Source organism: Falco naumanni, chromosome W, assembly GCF_017639655.2.
Source record: "Falco naumanni isolate bFalNau1 chromosome W, bFalNau1.pat, whole genome shotgun sequence".
Classification (NCBI taxonomy): domain Eukaryota; kingdom Metazoa; phylum Chordata; class Aves; order Falconiformes; family Falconidae; genus Falco; species Falco naumanni.
The window spans coordinates 26552135-26565609 of record NC_054079.1 but is presented as its reverse complement, the minus strand read 5'-3'; the positions used below and the strand labels follow the sequence as shown (position 1 = coordinate 26565609).

At 36.2% G+C, this 13475-nt stretch overlaps 1 protein-coding gene across 2 annotated transcripts in view; it reads right to left on the bottom strand.

The window, feature by feature from the left end:
• Positions 1-364: 364 nt before the first annotated feature.
• LOC121080550 (tyrosine-protein kinase Fer-like) overlaps positions 365-13475 on the bottom strand; it is a 217443-nt gene continuing 204332 nt past the window's right edge. For both annotated transcript variants that reach the window (XM_040578635.1, XM_040578636.1), the window contains 3 exons: positions 9159-9313; positions 3435-3557; positions 365-2735 (listed from right to left, as the gene is read on the bottom strand). In XM_040578635.1, the coding sequence (XP_040434569.1) occupies positions 2593-2735; positions 3435-3557; positions 9159-9313 (421 nt within the window). In that variant the 3' untranslated portion in view covers positions 365-2592. The remainder of the gene's footprint in view (positions 2736-3434; positions 3558-9158; positions 9314-13475) is intronic.

Genomic DNA, 13475 nt, shown 5'->3' with positions numbered 1-13475 from the left:
ATTTTTCTTTTAAAAGCACAATTGCCTTAAACTGAAGAAGGGTTTTAATGGAGAAGCATGAGCTGTCTCTCAACCTATTCACAAAATTTCTGCTATGTAGCTGATTTATAAACTTTTGTAGTTCTAAAACTAGATGAGAGTTCCAAATAGTGGCAATTTAGGAATACTTTTTTTTTCCCCAATCCTTCTTTGCTAGTAGCAGTATGCATCCTATGTTGTCCTGTTGGATAACAGTTCATATTTACCTATAAAACACCAAGACAGCTGTTGCAAGTTTTACTTACAAAGCTTTCAATTCTGGGAAGGCAGAGGAAGGAATTATCAACTTCACCTAATTCTGTTTTCACTCTGTGACCTCAGTCAACTTCATTTGAGAATTTTATTAATTCTTTTTTTTTTTAAAAATACAGCTAACAGTAGGACAAAGATAGTGGGAGATCACAACCTCCAACTCAAATAGCCCCCCCAAAAGAGGGCAAAATCCTGCTTGAGGAGCATGTGTAGTTAGTAGAGAACTTCAGTAGTGCTATCTGAGGATGTGTACTAATTTGCATTAAAATTGAGAAACTTGTAACCAATCCTGTGTATGATGAATGAATATGCAATGTACTATGAAGCATAAAAAGTGGACAGATGAGGGAAGAAGTTAGGGAAGACTCCATCGTAACTTCTGGGATCAGTCGATGGGCTGAACCTGTCATCTCCCCCATAGGGATGCCTATTGGGTAAGAACTTTTTTCTATGACTAACTTATGCTAGCTGCTATTAGATATATTGCTTAAAGCTTACTTGCAGTTACTTGCAATCTTCGAACCTTATTCTGTCACAAGTTTATATTAATAAAGAGTATTATTCCATAAAGTGTTAGTGTTAGTCCTTCGTGGGCACTAGGAGTTGCTGGCAGCAGGTAACATATTTGAATAAAGTGGGAAGACCTGCTGAGGGGTCCCCCTTATGCTGTTGGCACGTTTTCCTGAACAAGTCAGTCAAATCGCCCTCTGATCCAGCAGGACTGCTCAGTGAAGGGTCCCTATAGCAGGACACTGACAGACCGGTCAGGCACAAGGGTCTTGCCTTTCTTGGGATGCTGATAGACAGATCAAACACTAGGGGTCGAGAAAATCTCCCCTCCCCTTTGCATGACATAAATCCTGCCTAAATGATGTCTAAAAACATGGTGCTCTAAAATGGCTAGTAATATACAAATTCTTGAAAATTAAAGAAATCAGAATTAACACATAAATTCTACACCTGGACATATATTCCAATTATAATTTTATGTAGAAGATACAAAGGGACATGATAGTCCAAGTTGCAAAGAAAACCAAGAGTCATAGTAACAAACTTTGTGCCTTTCCTCCTCTGAATGTTGAGTCTTTATTCTTTCTGTAGGAATGTTATTTTTTATACAAACTTTTTCCTTCTTGTTGGCATTTGCAGCTCTACTGTCCCCAGTCTTTTGAAATCTGATTATAATGATTTTAAAAAGCTAAATGGTTAATGTTTCTACTCTGCCTCGATCAGTCTGCTAGAGGCTTAAAACATATTTCCTTATGGCATAGAGAAGCAGTGTTTTTATTTGGATACTATGCATGGAATGTACTTTTGTTTAGCTTTTGCAGGCTTCAGTTGCATACTGAGAATTACTGCAAATTGAAGGAAAAAACAGGATCAAAAGCAAATCTAGTAATTCACATTCTTTTACTCCTCTAAAACTAATCCTATTTGTTATATATAACATGCTGCTATCTTTAGCAAATCTACTTCTTGTTGACCTTTTCTACATGTGTGCACCTACTGCTTTTACTTATTTTTTGTAAGGCAGATGATTTGCAATATTTGTTAACAACATACATATAGTCAAGACTTGATATTGGCTTTTTTGTTTGTTAAATAAATGTAGTTCATTGCAAAAGAGACATATCACTGAATTCTGATGGGTTCATAGGAAAAAAGCAGAAGCTTAAGTAAATCACATCCAAAGTCAGAAGTATTTACTATAATGTGATAAGAAATACACATGTAGTTCAATTTTCTAGAAAAGAAAATTCTGGATTTCCCCTTACATCCAGAATCTGACCTTCATCCTTAAACAAGGTATCATTTAAAAATATCAGTTGCATAAAGAATTTAAAAAAATATAAAAGTGTCTCATTGATATACTTATCAAAAACTGTCTTCACTTTTAAGGCCATCGTGTGACACAGTCACCACATTACAGTGCCATAGTGTTGATATCTGAGACGGGAATAGGAGAGAGAGAACCCACCATAATGTAGAAAACCTCTGAAAAATTTCACTAGCATTTACTTGCTGTAAAATAGATAGAATCCACAGTCACAATATGTGCCTTTCTATTTATGTGTATCATAAATGACAATATTACTGTGACTGGATATACAACATTTGTCAGAATATGTCTTTAATGCAGGTGTAGACATCATTGGTAGACTTGTATATATAAAAAAAGAGTTAATTTTAAAGTAGTTAGAAGGATATTGCAAATAATGTTGTATAAATGCATTGTTTAAGGGGAAATATTACTTTACTGGAAAATAAAGTCCTACAGACTGAGTTGGCACTAGATCATCACTATGTCACTTTTTTTTTGCTTGAAGACAGCTCTTTCTGAATCTCACTGAATTTTGGCCGGTTTTCAGGTTTGTAGGCCCAGCACCTCTGCATTATTTTAAATATTTCTTCTGGACAATTTTGTGGTGCTGACATTCGGTACCCTGGTACACAAAAAAGGGAAAAATATATAGCATTGATAAATGATACATATTGACAAATTTAAAAAGAAACGAGCAAAATTCAATATTGTTGTATTAAAAAAATATTATGCAGTAGAAATATGTAGAGGATAAAGAGTCCTGAAATGCCACTAAAGATGATGAAATCAAAGACCTGAAACCCTGTTCACAGTTATTTACTTTTATTTAAGTCTTTTGATTATTTTGTAAAAGGGAAAAAATATGTGGCATTTGCTGTTCAACCAGCTTGTCAATCTCCACCATAACTTAAAATTTTGTCTGAAATACTTTAATAGAGAAGATGATAGAATGATATAATTTTTTTTCCCTAGCAGTTTGGAATATTTCCACTTGCATTATCTTAACTAATTTATTCTGGTAAAGCCTTTATTTGCACAGCAATCAATCCCTCCTCTCCATTTCACCTTTTAGTTCTGTAGCCATGGAAGCAAACATGCTATAACTCTGTCCTCAAGTCACTAGTCATTATCTTCCTTTTTGCAAGAAGTCTATAAATCACACTACGTCTCCCAGAAAGCTAAACAGCAATTAAGTAATCTTATATTTTTGCTAAAGTAGCTAAATAACCCATATGTTATTTCTTTGACATTTTTTATACTGTATGTATCTACAACCCTATGGATCTACACAGCATCTCTTTTGCTCCCTACAGTTAACTACCTTTCTCCACTTGTTCTCGTGCTTGTTGGTTTGTCATTCCAGGGTACGGACATACTCCTAAACTGAAGGTCTCCCACAAAAGGATTCCAAAGCTCCATACATCACTCTCAGATGTGTATCTCCCTAAGGAAAGGAAAGAAAACCAGTGGCTTAAATTAGAGAATAATTAATGTATTACATAATTATGGCCACATATTTTCTGCAGAGGTAAGTGTTATTTTGGCAAGCTTTAAGCATAATAAAGCGGTAGCTCCTAATGAACATTCTTCAGATATCATGTTCTCCTGTATTTCAAATTGTAAGCATAAATTATCTTAAAAGTTAATATCTAGGAATAATATAAGCTAACCTAAAGTTCTGTAATTTGACAGAGACTTGTTACACAAAGCACATGGTTGAGAAGATCTTACTATGTTGATAATTTTCTATGTAAGTTAAGAATTTATTTCCATTTACTGCTCAAAAATATTTTTTATTATCTTTTAATATAAAAGGACATAAAAATGTCAGGGTTTTTTTTCCTTGTTTATAATAACTTTCAACTCTGAACATACTTTTAAAAAATGTACCTTTTCCAGTTCCCTAATATAACACGACTCCTCCAAGAGGAGCTAAAATCAATGTAGTTCTTAATTGCAAAGAGGACCTGGGTTTCTTACTCTGAGAAACTATTCTCTGGAAATGAATCTACAGTTGCTTCAACTGTTGTTTAATTTGGACCTTGAAGAACTGATGCACCCAATCAGGTTACAAATAAATAATCTGGCCTACTACTATCTTCAACTATGCTTCAGACATATGGTAAAATTAAGATAATTTAAATCCAAACCTCTTTGTGGAATGAAAGCTTTATATTATGGGAGAAGGACAGCTTTTGGGGGAGATATTTCTATTTCCCTGATGGATTCACATCAAGATGCACGTTATATCAGAAAGTGTAGGCTCCTAGCCCTTTGTAACAGGCCCCATGAAAATGTTACCTTAAAAATCCATTTATCATAATTTTTCATGACTGTATTTCTTTGTTACATTCTATGAGAGTCTTTAGACTTAAAAACATACACATGTTTGCAAATGTGTGCTTGTTCATCTCTGAGCATTAAACAAACCAAACTAACTCACTTCTCTTACTTCCCCTTCCTTCTGTCGCATTTCCAGAAAGGCCCTATACTCCCATAGCTTGTGTCAAATTTTCAGCTAAACATTTTAAATCCACTTACACTAGAAAAAAGGAAAATACATGTAATTTATAGCAACAGTTGGTGATATGATAACTGTTCTGAAGTCAGAAAGTTCAGTTTACTCTTAAACTAAATATCACTTCTGGCTGACAACTCTACATTAGCTTGTGTGATTAGTAGACAGTAATTAGGGACATTCACTTTGCTTTTTGTAGTAAAATTAGTTTTCTTGTCTATATATCAACTCTCTTCAGTTTGGCATCCAGTAATTTAAAACTTTTCAATAAAGTAATTTGATAGATATAAGTGATTTTTTTTAAAAGAAAGTACAACTTCTGTAAAATTAATTCTCTGGAGAAAAAAAGGGCATACCCTTTCATAAACAAATACAATAGTTTATTAAGATTACAAAGAAGTGTAAAAGTAGTACTGGAAAAACATACATTAAAAGTGCATTTTAATTTTGAGATAACTGGAAGCAAAAATGCCCTAAACCTTGGCCTAAATATGTAATTTTATTAAGTGTGTTTAAAGCAATTTTTCAGTTGCTGGAAGTGATGGAAATCATATACTCCCAAGTAAAAATAATGGCATGGAATGGCATTGAAGAATAACCACTGAACTAAAGGTTATATCTTCATATGCTCCAGTAGCATCAAGATTTAATTCATGACTTCATACACAACTCTAACAGTTTCATTTGCCTTAATCCAGTTTCTAGACTTCTCAACCTGAATTTTTTAATTTACAATATTTTTGTGACTGCTATTAATGTCATGTAAGGTGAATCTATAGGTGTTTAAAAAAAGGCACTTTTATTTATTTTCTTCAGCACTGTATCATTCATGTAATGACCAAATGACTGTATTCCTCATTTTCCTCCAACCATTAAATTTTGCTAGTTAGAACTCACATGCTCAATGGCTGTCATGTAGATTTGAAATACTGTGCATTAAGTTCTGTTTCACTCTGGTATCCTTAAACACTTTCAGTTTTACCTATGCAAATAATACAATACTTATGACCATATTATTAGAATGGCAAAACACAAACCAATTATTTTAACTTGCACTTTTCAAGAGAGTGGAAAAAATGATCCATCAAAAAAACATGCATCAAACAATATAGTGTGGTGGTTTGACCCTGGCAGATTGCCAGGTGCCCACCAAAACTGCTATATCACTCCCCTCCTCAACCAGACAGGGGAGAAAAAATATAACAAAAGGCTTGTGGGTTTTGATAAGGACAGGGAGATTGCTCAGCAATTACCTCACGGTCAAAACAGACTCAACTTGGGGAAAATTAGTTTAATTTATTTCAATCAAATCCGAAAAAACACCTTCCTCCCACCCCTCCCTTCTTCCCAGACTTAACTTAATTCCTGATTTCTCTACCTTCTCCCACCAAGCGGTGCAGGGGAATGGGGTTATGGTCAGTTTATCACACATTGTTTCTGCTACTTCTTCCTCCTCACACTCTTCCCCTGCTCCAGCATGGGGTCCCTCCCATGGGGGACAATTCTCCATGAACTTCTCCAGCGTGAGTCCTTCCACGGGCTGTAGTTCTTCACACACTGCTCCAGTGTGTGTCCCCCATGGGGTCACAAGTCCTGCCAGCCAACCTTTTTCGGTGTGGGCTTCCCATGGGTCACAGCCTCCTTCAGGCATCCATCTGCTCTGGTGTGTGGTCCTCCATGGGCTGCAGGTGAATATCTGCTCCACTGTGAACCTCCATGGGCTGCAGGGGGACAGCCTGCCTCACCATGGTCTCGTCTTCACCACGGGCTGCAGGGGAATCTCTGCTCCGGTGCCTAGAGCACCTCCTCCCCCTCCGTCTTCACTGACCTTGGTGTCTGCAGAGTTGTTCTCACATAGTCTCACTCCTCTCTTCTCCCACTAGCGCAGATATTTCCCCCCCCCTTCTTAATATGCTATCACAGAGCCGCTACCACCGTCACTGATTAGCTCGGCCTTGGCCAGCGGCAGGTCTGTCTTGGAGCTGGCTGGCATTGGCTCCAGTGGACATAGAAGAAGCTTCTGGCAGCTTCTCACAGAAGCCACCCCCGTAGCCCACTCACTACCAAAACCTTGCCATGTAAACACACTACAGAAGTAAACATGAACTAATTTTAAAGTACGTGTACTAATTGAATAGACAGCCTTCATCATTCAAGGATCTCAATACCTGAATGATAACATGACTTAGAATCACTGAGACATAAGCTCTATAATCAGAATATTCAGGGGAGAAGGAACTATAGGAGTAATTATTTCAGATGGCAAATGATAAAGTCTCCAGGTATTTGCCCATTTTTTTGTGGGAAGGAGCTAGGCTGAGAATCAAGCTGGGTTCCTGGGCAGACTGAATGGAAAGATGATTCATTGCTGCTTTTGATGGGATCGAGAAGGAAGGACATGATAAATCCTTGTTAATCTGCATGTGTTGTACACAAATATAGCAAAACATAATAAGCTATAGCAGTTTGATACCTCACATTCAGCTTGCTGAGTCACCCAAATCAAATCAGTGGCTAAGTGCTATTCTGTTCAGTGGGAGACAGAGGGTCTTGATGGATGATTCTTATCTCTTTCCAAGAGGTGCTGCTGTCTTTTATAGTTATAACACTATGTTACCTATCCAATAATTGCTATTAGCTTCTATGTGCACATGATCAAAGCGTGACAGGCCCAATCAAAATACAGAGATTTGGCAAGACAGTAAAGTTATAGTTTCCGGTTACCCTATCTTGGTTTGCTATCAAAGCTTTTTGCAGCAGAAGTTTCATTTCAGTAAACTGATAATACCTACTTTAAAATCCTCCATAACAGAAAAAAGATTCCCCAGAGGTGCAACTATGAACAAACTATGAGGAATTTATGCTAGATAGTGGTGAGTGATGAGGAAGTCTGTGTTGGCCCATGCTAAGGCATAGGCCTGTGTTAGCCTAAAGTAGGCCTATGACAAGGCTTTGGCAGATTTATAGTGGATTTCAACAGTGTTGATAAATGGGGTATCAGAACTAAAATAATTCATTTTCACAATTTGCAAGTCATATGCTATAAAACATAACTTACTTGAAGATAAAACTTGTTATACTACCTCATTGGTAACAGAATGCCAGGTATAATGTTAGAAATAATATGGAATTTTAGAAGAAACCCCATCATTTTCAGGAGAAAATTTTACAAAAAATAAACCTAAAGCCTCGTTTTTAAGTTCTGTTACCTTCTGATGGTAACTGATGGTTCTGATTCTCTCTCACACTGTCGTAGATTTTTTTTTTTTTTTTCTCCTCCTTCATATGCTGTCACAGAGGCGCTACCACCATTGCTGATTAACTTGGACTTGGGCAGTGGCGGGTCTGTCCTGGAGCTGGCTGGCATTCTCTCCAATGGACATGGGCAAAGATTCTGGCATCTTCTCACAGAAGCCACCACTTAGCCCCCCTGCTACCAAAACCTTGCCATGCAAACCCATTAGACACAGAAAGCTTCAACCATATTTTGAAAGCTGAATATTAGACTGCTGAATACTTTAATCAATGTTTGAGACAGGTTATCGTCCAAACACTGCAGAAAAACTCTTAAAACTGGCTGGGTGTTGATTCATTTTAGGAAACAGCAAATAAGTAGATATGTTAATCAGCTATACATTCTTCTGTATGGTGTGGAAAATAGCATAGTCTCATAAATACAAAATGAAGGTGTCATAAAAGCCAGTTTCCTGCTGGACTGGTATGGCTGTGGAGAAAGGGGTTCTATTATATATCAAATAAACTACAAGTACTTTTGAAGCACTGAAAATAAAAATTCAAAACACCTTTTATAAGTAAAGAATTTTACTTTTTTAAAATAAATGTACTTTTAAAAAGTAAAGAATAGGTTGAACGAAGTGTTTTCAAAATATGACCTCATTCATTTAATATGCTGCTGCTTCTTCACAGCTCACTTAGAAGAACTTTTTTTTCTACTTTTACCTACAAGCTAAAAAGCTAAATCCAGATGTTTTTATTTTTGTTTTCAAACTACTATAGTATGGACCACTTAACTCAATCAGAAATAATAGATTTTTTCCCCCATAACAGCATAGTAATATATAGACAAAAGCTGCAGTTTAAAAAAAAAAGCATTTTTTTTCTCCAATACAATGATTTATTTAATCATTTATTTGATAGAGTGCTCTAGAATGTTAAATTCTTCTGCCCTTTTTCTTAAAAAAAGCCATAAATATGCAGTATTTCCCACTCACTGGAACAACTTAACAACATAACCACAGCATTATTTTACTGTTGAATAAGTATCAAATTTGATGTTGCTGTCTTGTTCTTTTGAAGGGAAAACAGTATTTTTACATAACTTAAATGAGGCTGAAATATTATTTTTAAGGTAACTAAAATATTTTAAACAACTGTTGATCTGAACTGGGAAAAAGGAAAAATTATATATATATATATATATATATGCTCAAATATTGTCCATGTTATAGTCCTCTTGCACCTTATACTGTATATTTTTTTTACCAAAAAGATAAGATATATCCTTACCATAGTTGAGAGCTTCTGGAGCAGTCCACTTGATAGGAATCTGCTTTAAGCCTGATGATGAATAAACTCCATCATCCTCTTGACGGGACATTCCAAAATCGCTTATTTTCAAAATGTTGTTTTCGTCTACCAAGCAATTCCTTGCAGCCAGGTCTCTAAGTTAGAACAAGAAATAACCACCCCATATTTTCACACATTTGAAACTACTAAAAGTCATGTAAAATGCGAAGAAAATTCTTAATTAGTGTACTGGGTCTGGTTGGGATGTAGTCAACCTTCTTCAGAGCAGCCCATATGGTACTGTGTTTTGGATTTGACTAAAACAATATTGATAACACACCAATGTTTTAGCTATTGCTGAACAGTGCTTACATTGTGTCAAGGCTGCCTCTCTTTCTTGCTCTACCTCTGTCAATGAGTAAGCTAGGGGTGGGCAAGAGGTTGGGAGGGGACACAGCTGGGACAGTTGACCTGAATTAATAAAAGAGGTATTCCATGGCATATAATGTCATGCTCTGCAATAAAACTGGAGGGGAGGAGAGGTGGGAGTTTTCCCTAGGTAGTTGTTGTTTGGAGACTGTATGGGCATTGGTCAGCTTGTGGGAGGTGGTGACTGACTGCCTTTGTATCATTTTTTATTCTTTTTTCCTTCACTTATTAAACTGTCTTTATCTCAACTCATGAGTTTTTAACAGTTTTGGTCTTTCCCCCATATAGTTGCAGGGGAAGTGAGAAAGCAGCTGGTGAGTGTTTAGTTGCTGGCTGGGGTCAACCCACCACAAGTAGGTTCCTATATCTTTTCTATCATAGCTGAATTTATCAGTAAGAGTGAGTATGTCACAATATAGACTAGGTTTCTAGACACCAAATAGATATGCATTTAAAAGATGAAATAAGCAGATGTAAGGCAAAGAGCTGCTGCTGCTATACTACCCATTGAAGTCACTGAAATAAATCCACAGATTAACAACTTTAGTTGATGCAAAATGAGGCAGAATTCAAAGCAGCAGCCCGAAATGTTTTCTCATAATTGTGAAAGATACTGAGAAGCCAGAGAATTGGCTTTATCTTACCTCTATTATCATTACAGTTTCCATCAAAAATCAAAAGCTACTGAGCATTATAGGAAAATATTTTTTGGTTCAGTGTTGGATGAGAAGCTCAGAAAAATCAACATCCTTCTTTTCCCCTCCCTCCGTTTCAAACATGCTTTTCAACAAGAAACTGTAAATATATAGGGCTTTTGATAGGAAACCACTGTGAAGAGTCAATATTACAGATAACTTTGCTGTTAAATATTTGTAGTAACTCATCACACTTTCTAGATGGCCTTTTAAAAAACCCCACAAATATGTTGTTTGTTTTCTCTTCCTTCTCCTTATCTTTCCCCAAAGCAAACATCCCAAGGAAGTACAGGTATAATTGCATGGATTTTAGTGCCTCTTTCTCTCTGGGGAATTGTTTTTCTTTTCATACAGCATTACTACTTGCTGCAGTAATTCCATAAAAACAGTATTTAACTTAGAAAAGCAGCAAATGTTCCTTATTTTCCATTGTGAAAGCTGTACAAATTGAGCACAAATTACAGTGAGATGCTACAGAACAAGTTGATTAGTAAAAGAATATGTTTTTCACTTTCGCATACCAAGATTATGGAAGTTTCTAGTGATTATTAAGAACAAAGTAAAAAGCCCCTTCCTCCAACTACCAAAGAGTAAAAATTAATATTTCATTTTCAAACACTAATCTGGTTTCTATAAAAACAAACAGCACAGTAATCACATGTCACTAATACAAGTTGAATATGCTGAAACTACAGAAGATAGCTCCCAACACTTTTGCTAAAAATATAACAGCAAGTTATAGAGTAAGTGGAGGCAATTTCTTCATGCTGAGAATTGTCTGTCAGTGAAGACTTAAACCTCATAAACTTTTCTTTAAGAACACCCCTGGAAAGAACTACAGAGGAGATAATACCTAGGATTTCAACTGAATTCCATCAGTTAAAACTACAGCCATGTTATTAAACCAACAGGACAGATTGCTTCACTGAAGCAATTAGCCATTTTATACCTCCTCCCTGGGTCAGGTACTTAAAATACACTTGGCTGATAAAAACAAGCAATTAATTAGTGAACAGAATCAGTATACCTCCACTGCATATTTAATTCAACCAAAATATTCTATTATCTAATCAAAAAAGAAGGGGTGGCAGGTCTACAAGTGTAACTTGGTTTTCTGCAGACTACAGACACTTCCTCTCTTCCAGCCACTTCAGGTAACTTGCAATTCTGGCTGGCTAACTAAATAAAAACATACCAGTTTCTGAAGTTCTTGCTACTCGTGTGCTGCTATTTTTGCTATATGTGGACATCATATCAATAGTATGTGCCATATCAATTAGTCTGTGTCTAATAACAGGAAAAAATATTAGAGCGTCAGAAGTAGATCCTTCCAAGTGTTCTGTGTTAGCCTTCTCCTTTATACTTTTATTTGTTTTTTTTTTTCCATATTGTTGTAGTTAACACATAAAGAATAATAATAGAAACTATTAACTGTAATACTAATCATTCCTTTCAGTTCCTAATGTCATCCTCATTGTCACAGATGGATAGTGCTAGGAAACTAGAGAAGATCCAAGTTAGATGCAGTAATGATTTCTCAATAATCTCAACTCTTCTACTTGCTATCCATAAGATATTGTTCAGTTTTTCCCAACTATAAAATTAGTAGATTTCCCCACCTCAGAGGAGAAGTGACATTCAATTACTCCCTGTAAAGCATTTTGAGATTTTTCAGACAAGGGATTTAAAGATTTTGCAAAAACAAAAGTATCACAGAATGGTTGAGGTTGGAAGGGACCTCTGGAGGTCATCTGGTCCAACCCCCCTGCTGGGAGACAGTGTCAAAGGCCTTACTCAAGTCCAGGTAAACAATAGCCACTGCTCTCCCCTCTTCTACCAGGCCAGTCACTTCATCATAGAAGTTTATCAGATTGGTCAAGCATGACTTCCCCTTGGTGAAGCCATGTTGACTACTCTTGATGACTTCCAGCACTTTATGTGCCTGAAAATGGTTCCTGGGATTAGCTGCTCCAACACCTTCCCAGGGATGGAGGTGAGGCTGAAAGGCCTGTAGTTCCATGGGTCCTCTTTCTTGACCTTCTTGAAAATAGGAGTGACATTTGCCTTCCTCCAGTCTTTGGGCACTTCTGGTGGCCATGATTGATCAAAGACTGTCAAGAATGGCCTCACAATTACATCTTCCAGCTTCCTTAGCACTTGTGAAAAACAAAACAAAAAAGCCCCAAACAACTGTCTTCAGTAACTGAACACAACCACAAAAACCAGGCTTGTATCTAAAAACACATTCTTCCACAGAACCTTTATTTTCTCCACCTGTAAGACTAAAATGTATCCCTGTAAGACTAAAATGTATCCTATATTCCAGGAATAGTCTGCATTGCACTGCTCACTCTCACTGTAATCAGTGAGAGTTATCATATAAAATGATTTATAGCGTTTCGGTGAACACATCCTTGTGAACTAAGGTTACAAAGATAATAATAATAATCAAAAGGCAAACTTTGGAAGTAATATAGGTCAAAGAAAACAGGAGAAAATAAGAACTGACAATAAAGCTTAAGTATTTAAATTACCTTAGTAGACTATAATATGGTCTAGCCAGAAATTTAGGTTGGTAAACAAGTAGTCTATTCATAAATGTCAAATTTATGGAAAATAACAACTATATTGAAATAAAAAATGTATTCACTAGATATTGGAAGGTGTTAAGTGTTTTTAAAAATGCTCTAAGTAAGGATAAATATTGATATATATGTATGTACACACACACACAATTGAGTATAGTAGTGTTCCTAATTCAAAATTGCAGATTTATGTACATTACTGTCATCATCCCCACCCTCTAAGAACTTACTTGATGACCATTATGTACCTGATTTTTTCCAAGTGCTTTGCTATATATGTGATAGATTGTGGCATGTGTCATGGTAGTAGATGATGGAAAGTTACAGCATCCCATGCAGAATTGCAGAATGGGATGCATTTGGTTTACTAGGGCAAAGCAAATTGTTTCATTTACTGAGGACTGTACAGCTCAATAAGGAAACCACTGCATGCAGTGAAATTCACCCTCCGTCCTACTGTACACACCTTCATGCTATTTCCTTTTCTACAGCTAGCTTTTTTGAGCAAGTGAAAGTTGTCCTGAACTCTGTAAACACAGTAACAAAAAACAATCTTAAGGAACTGTTGTACAGAAAACTATATTCATATTTTCTCTACAGTAGTTATT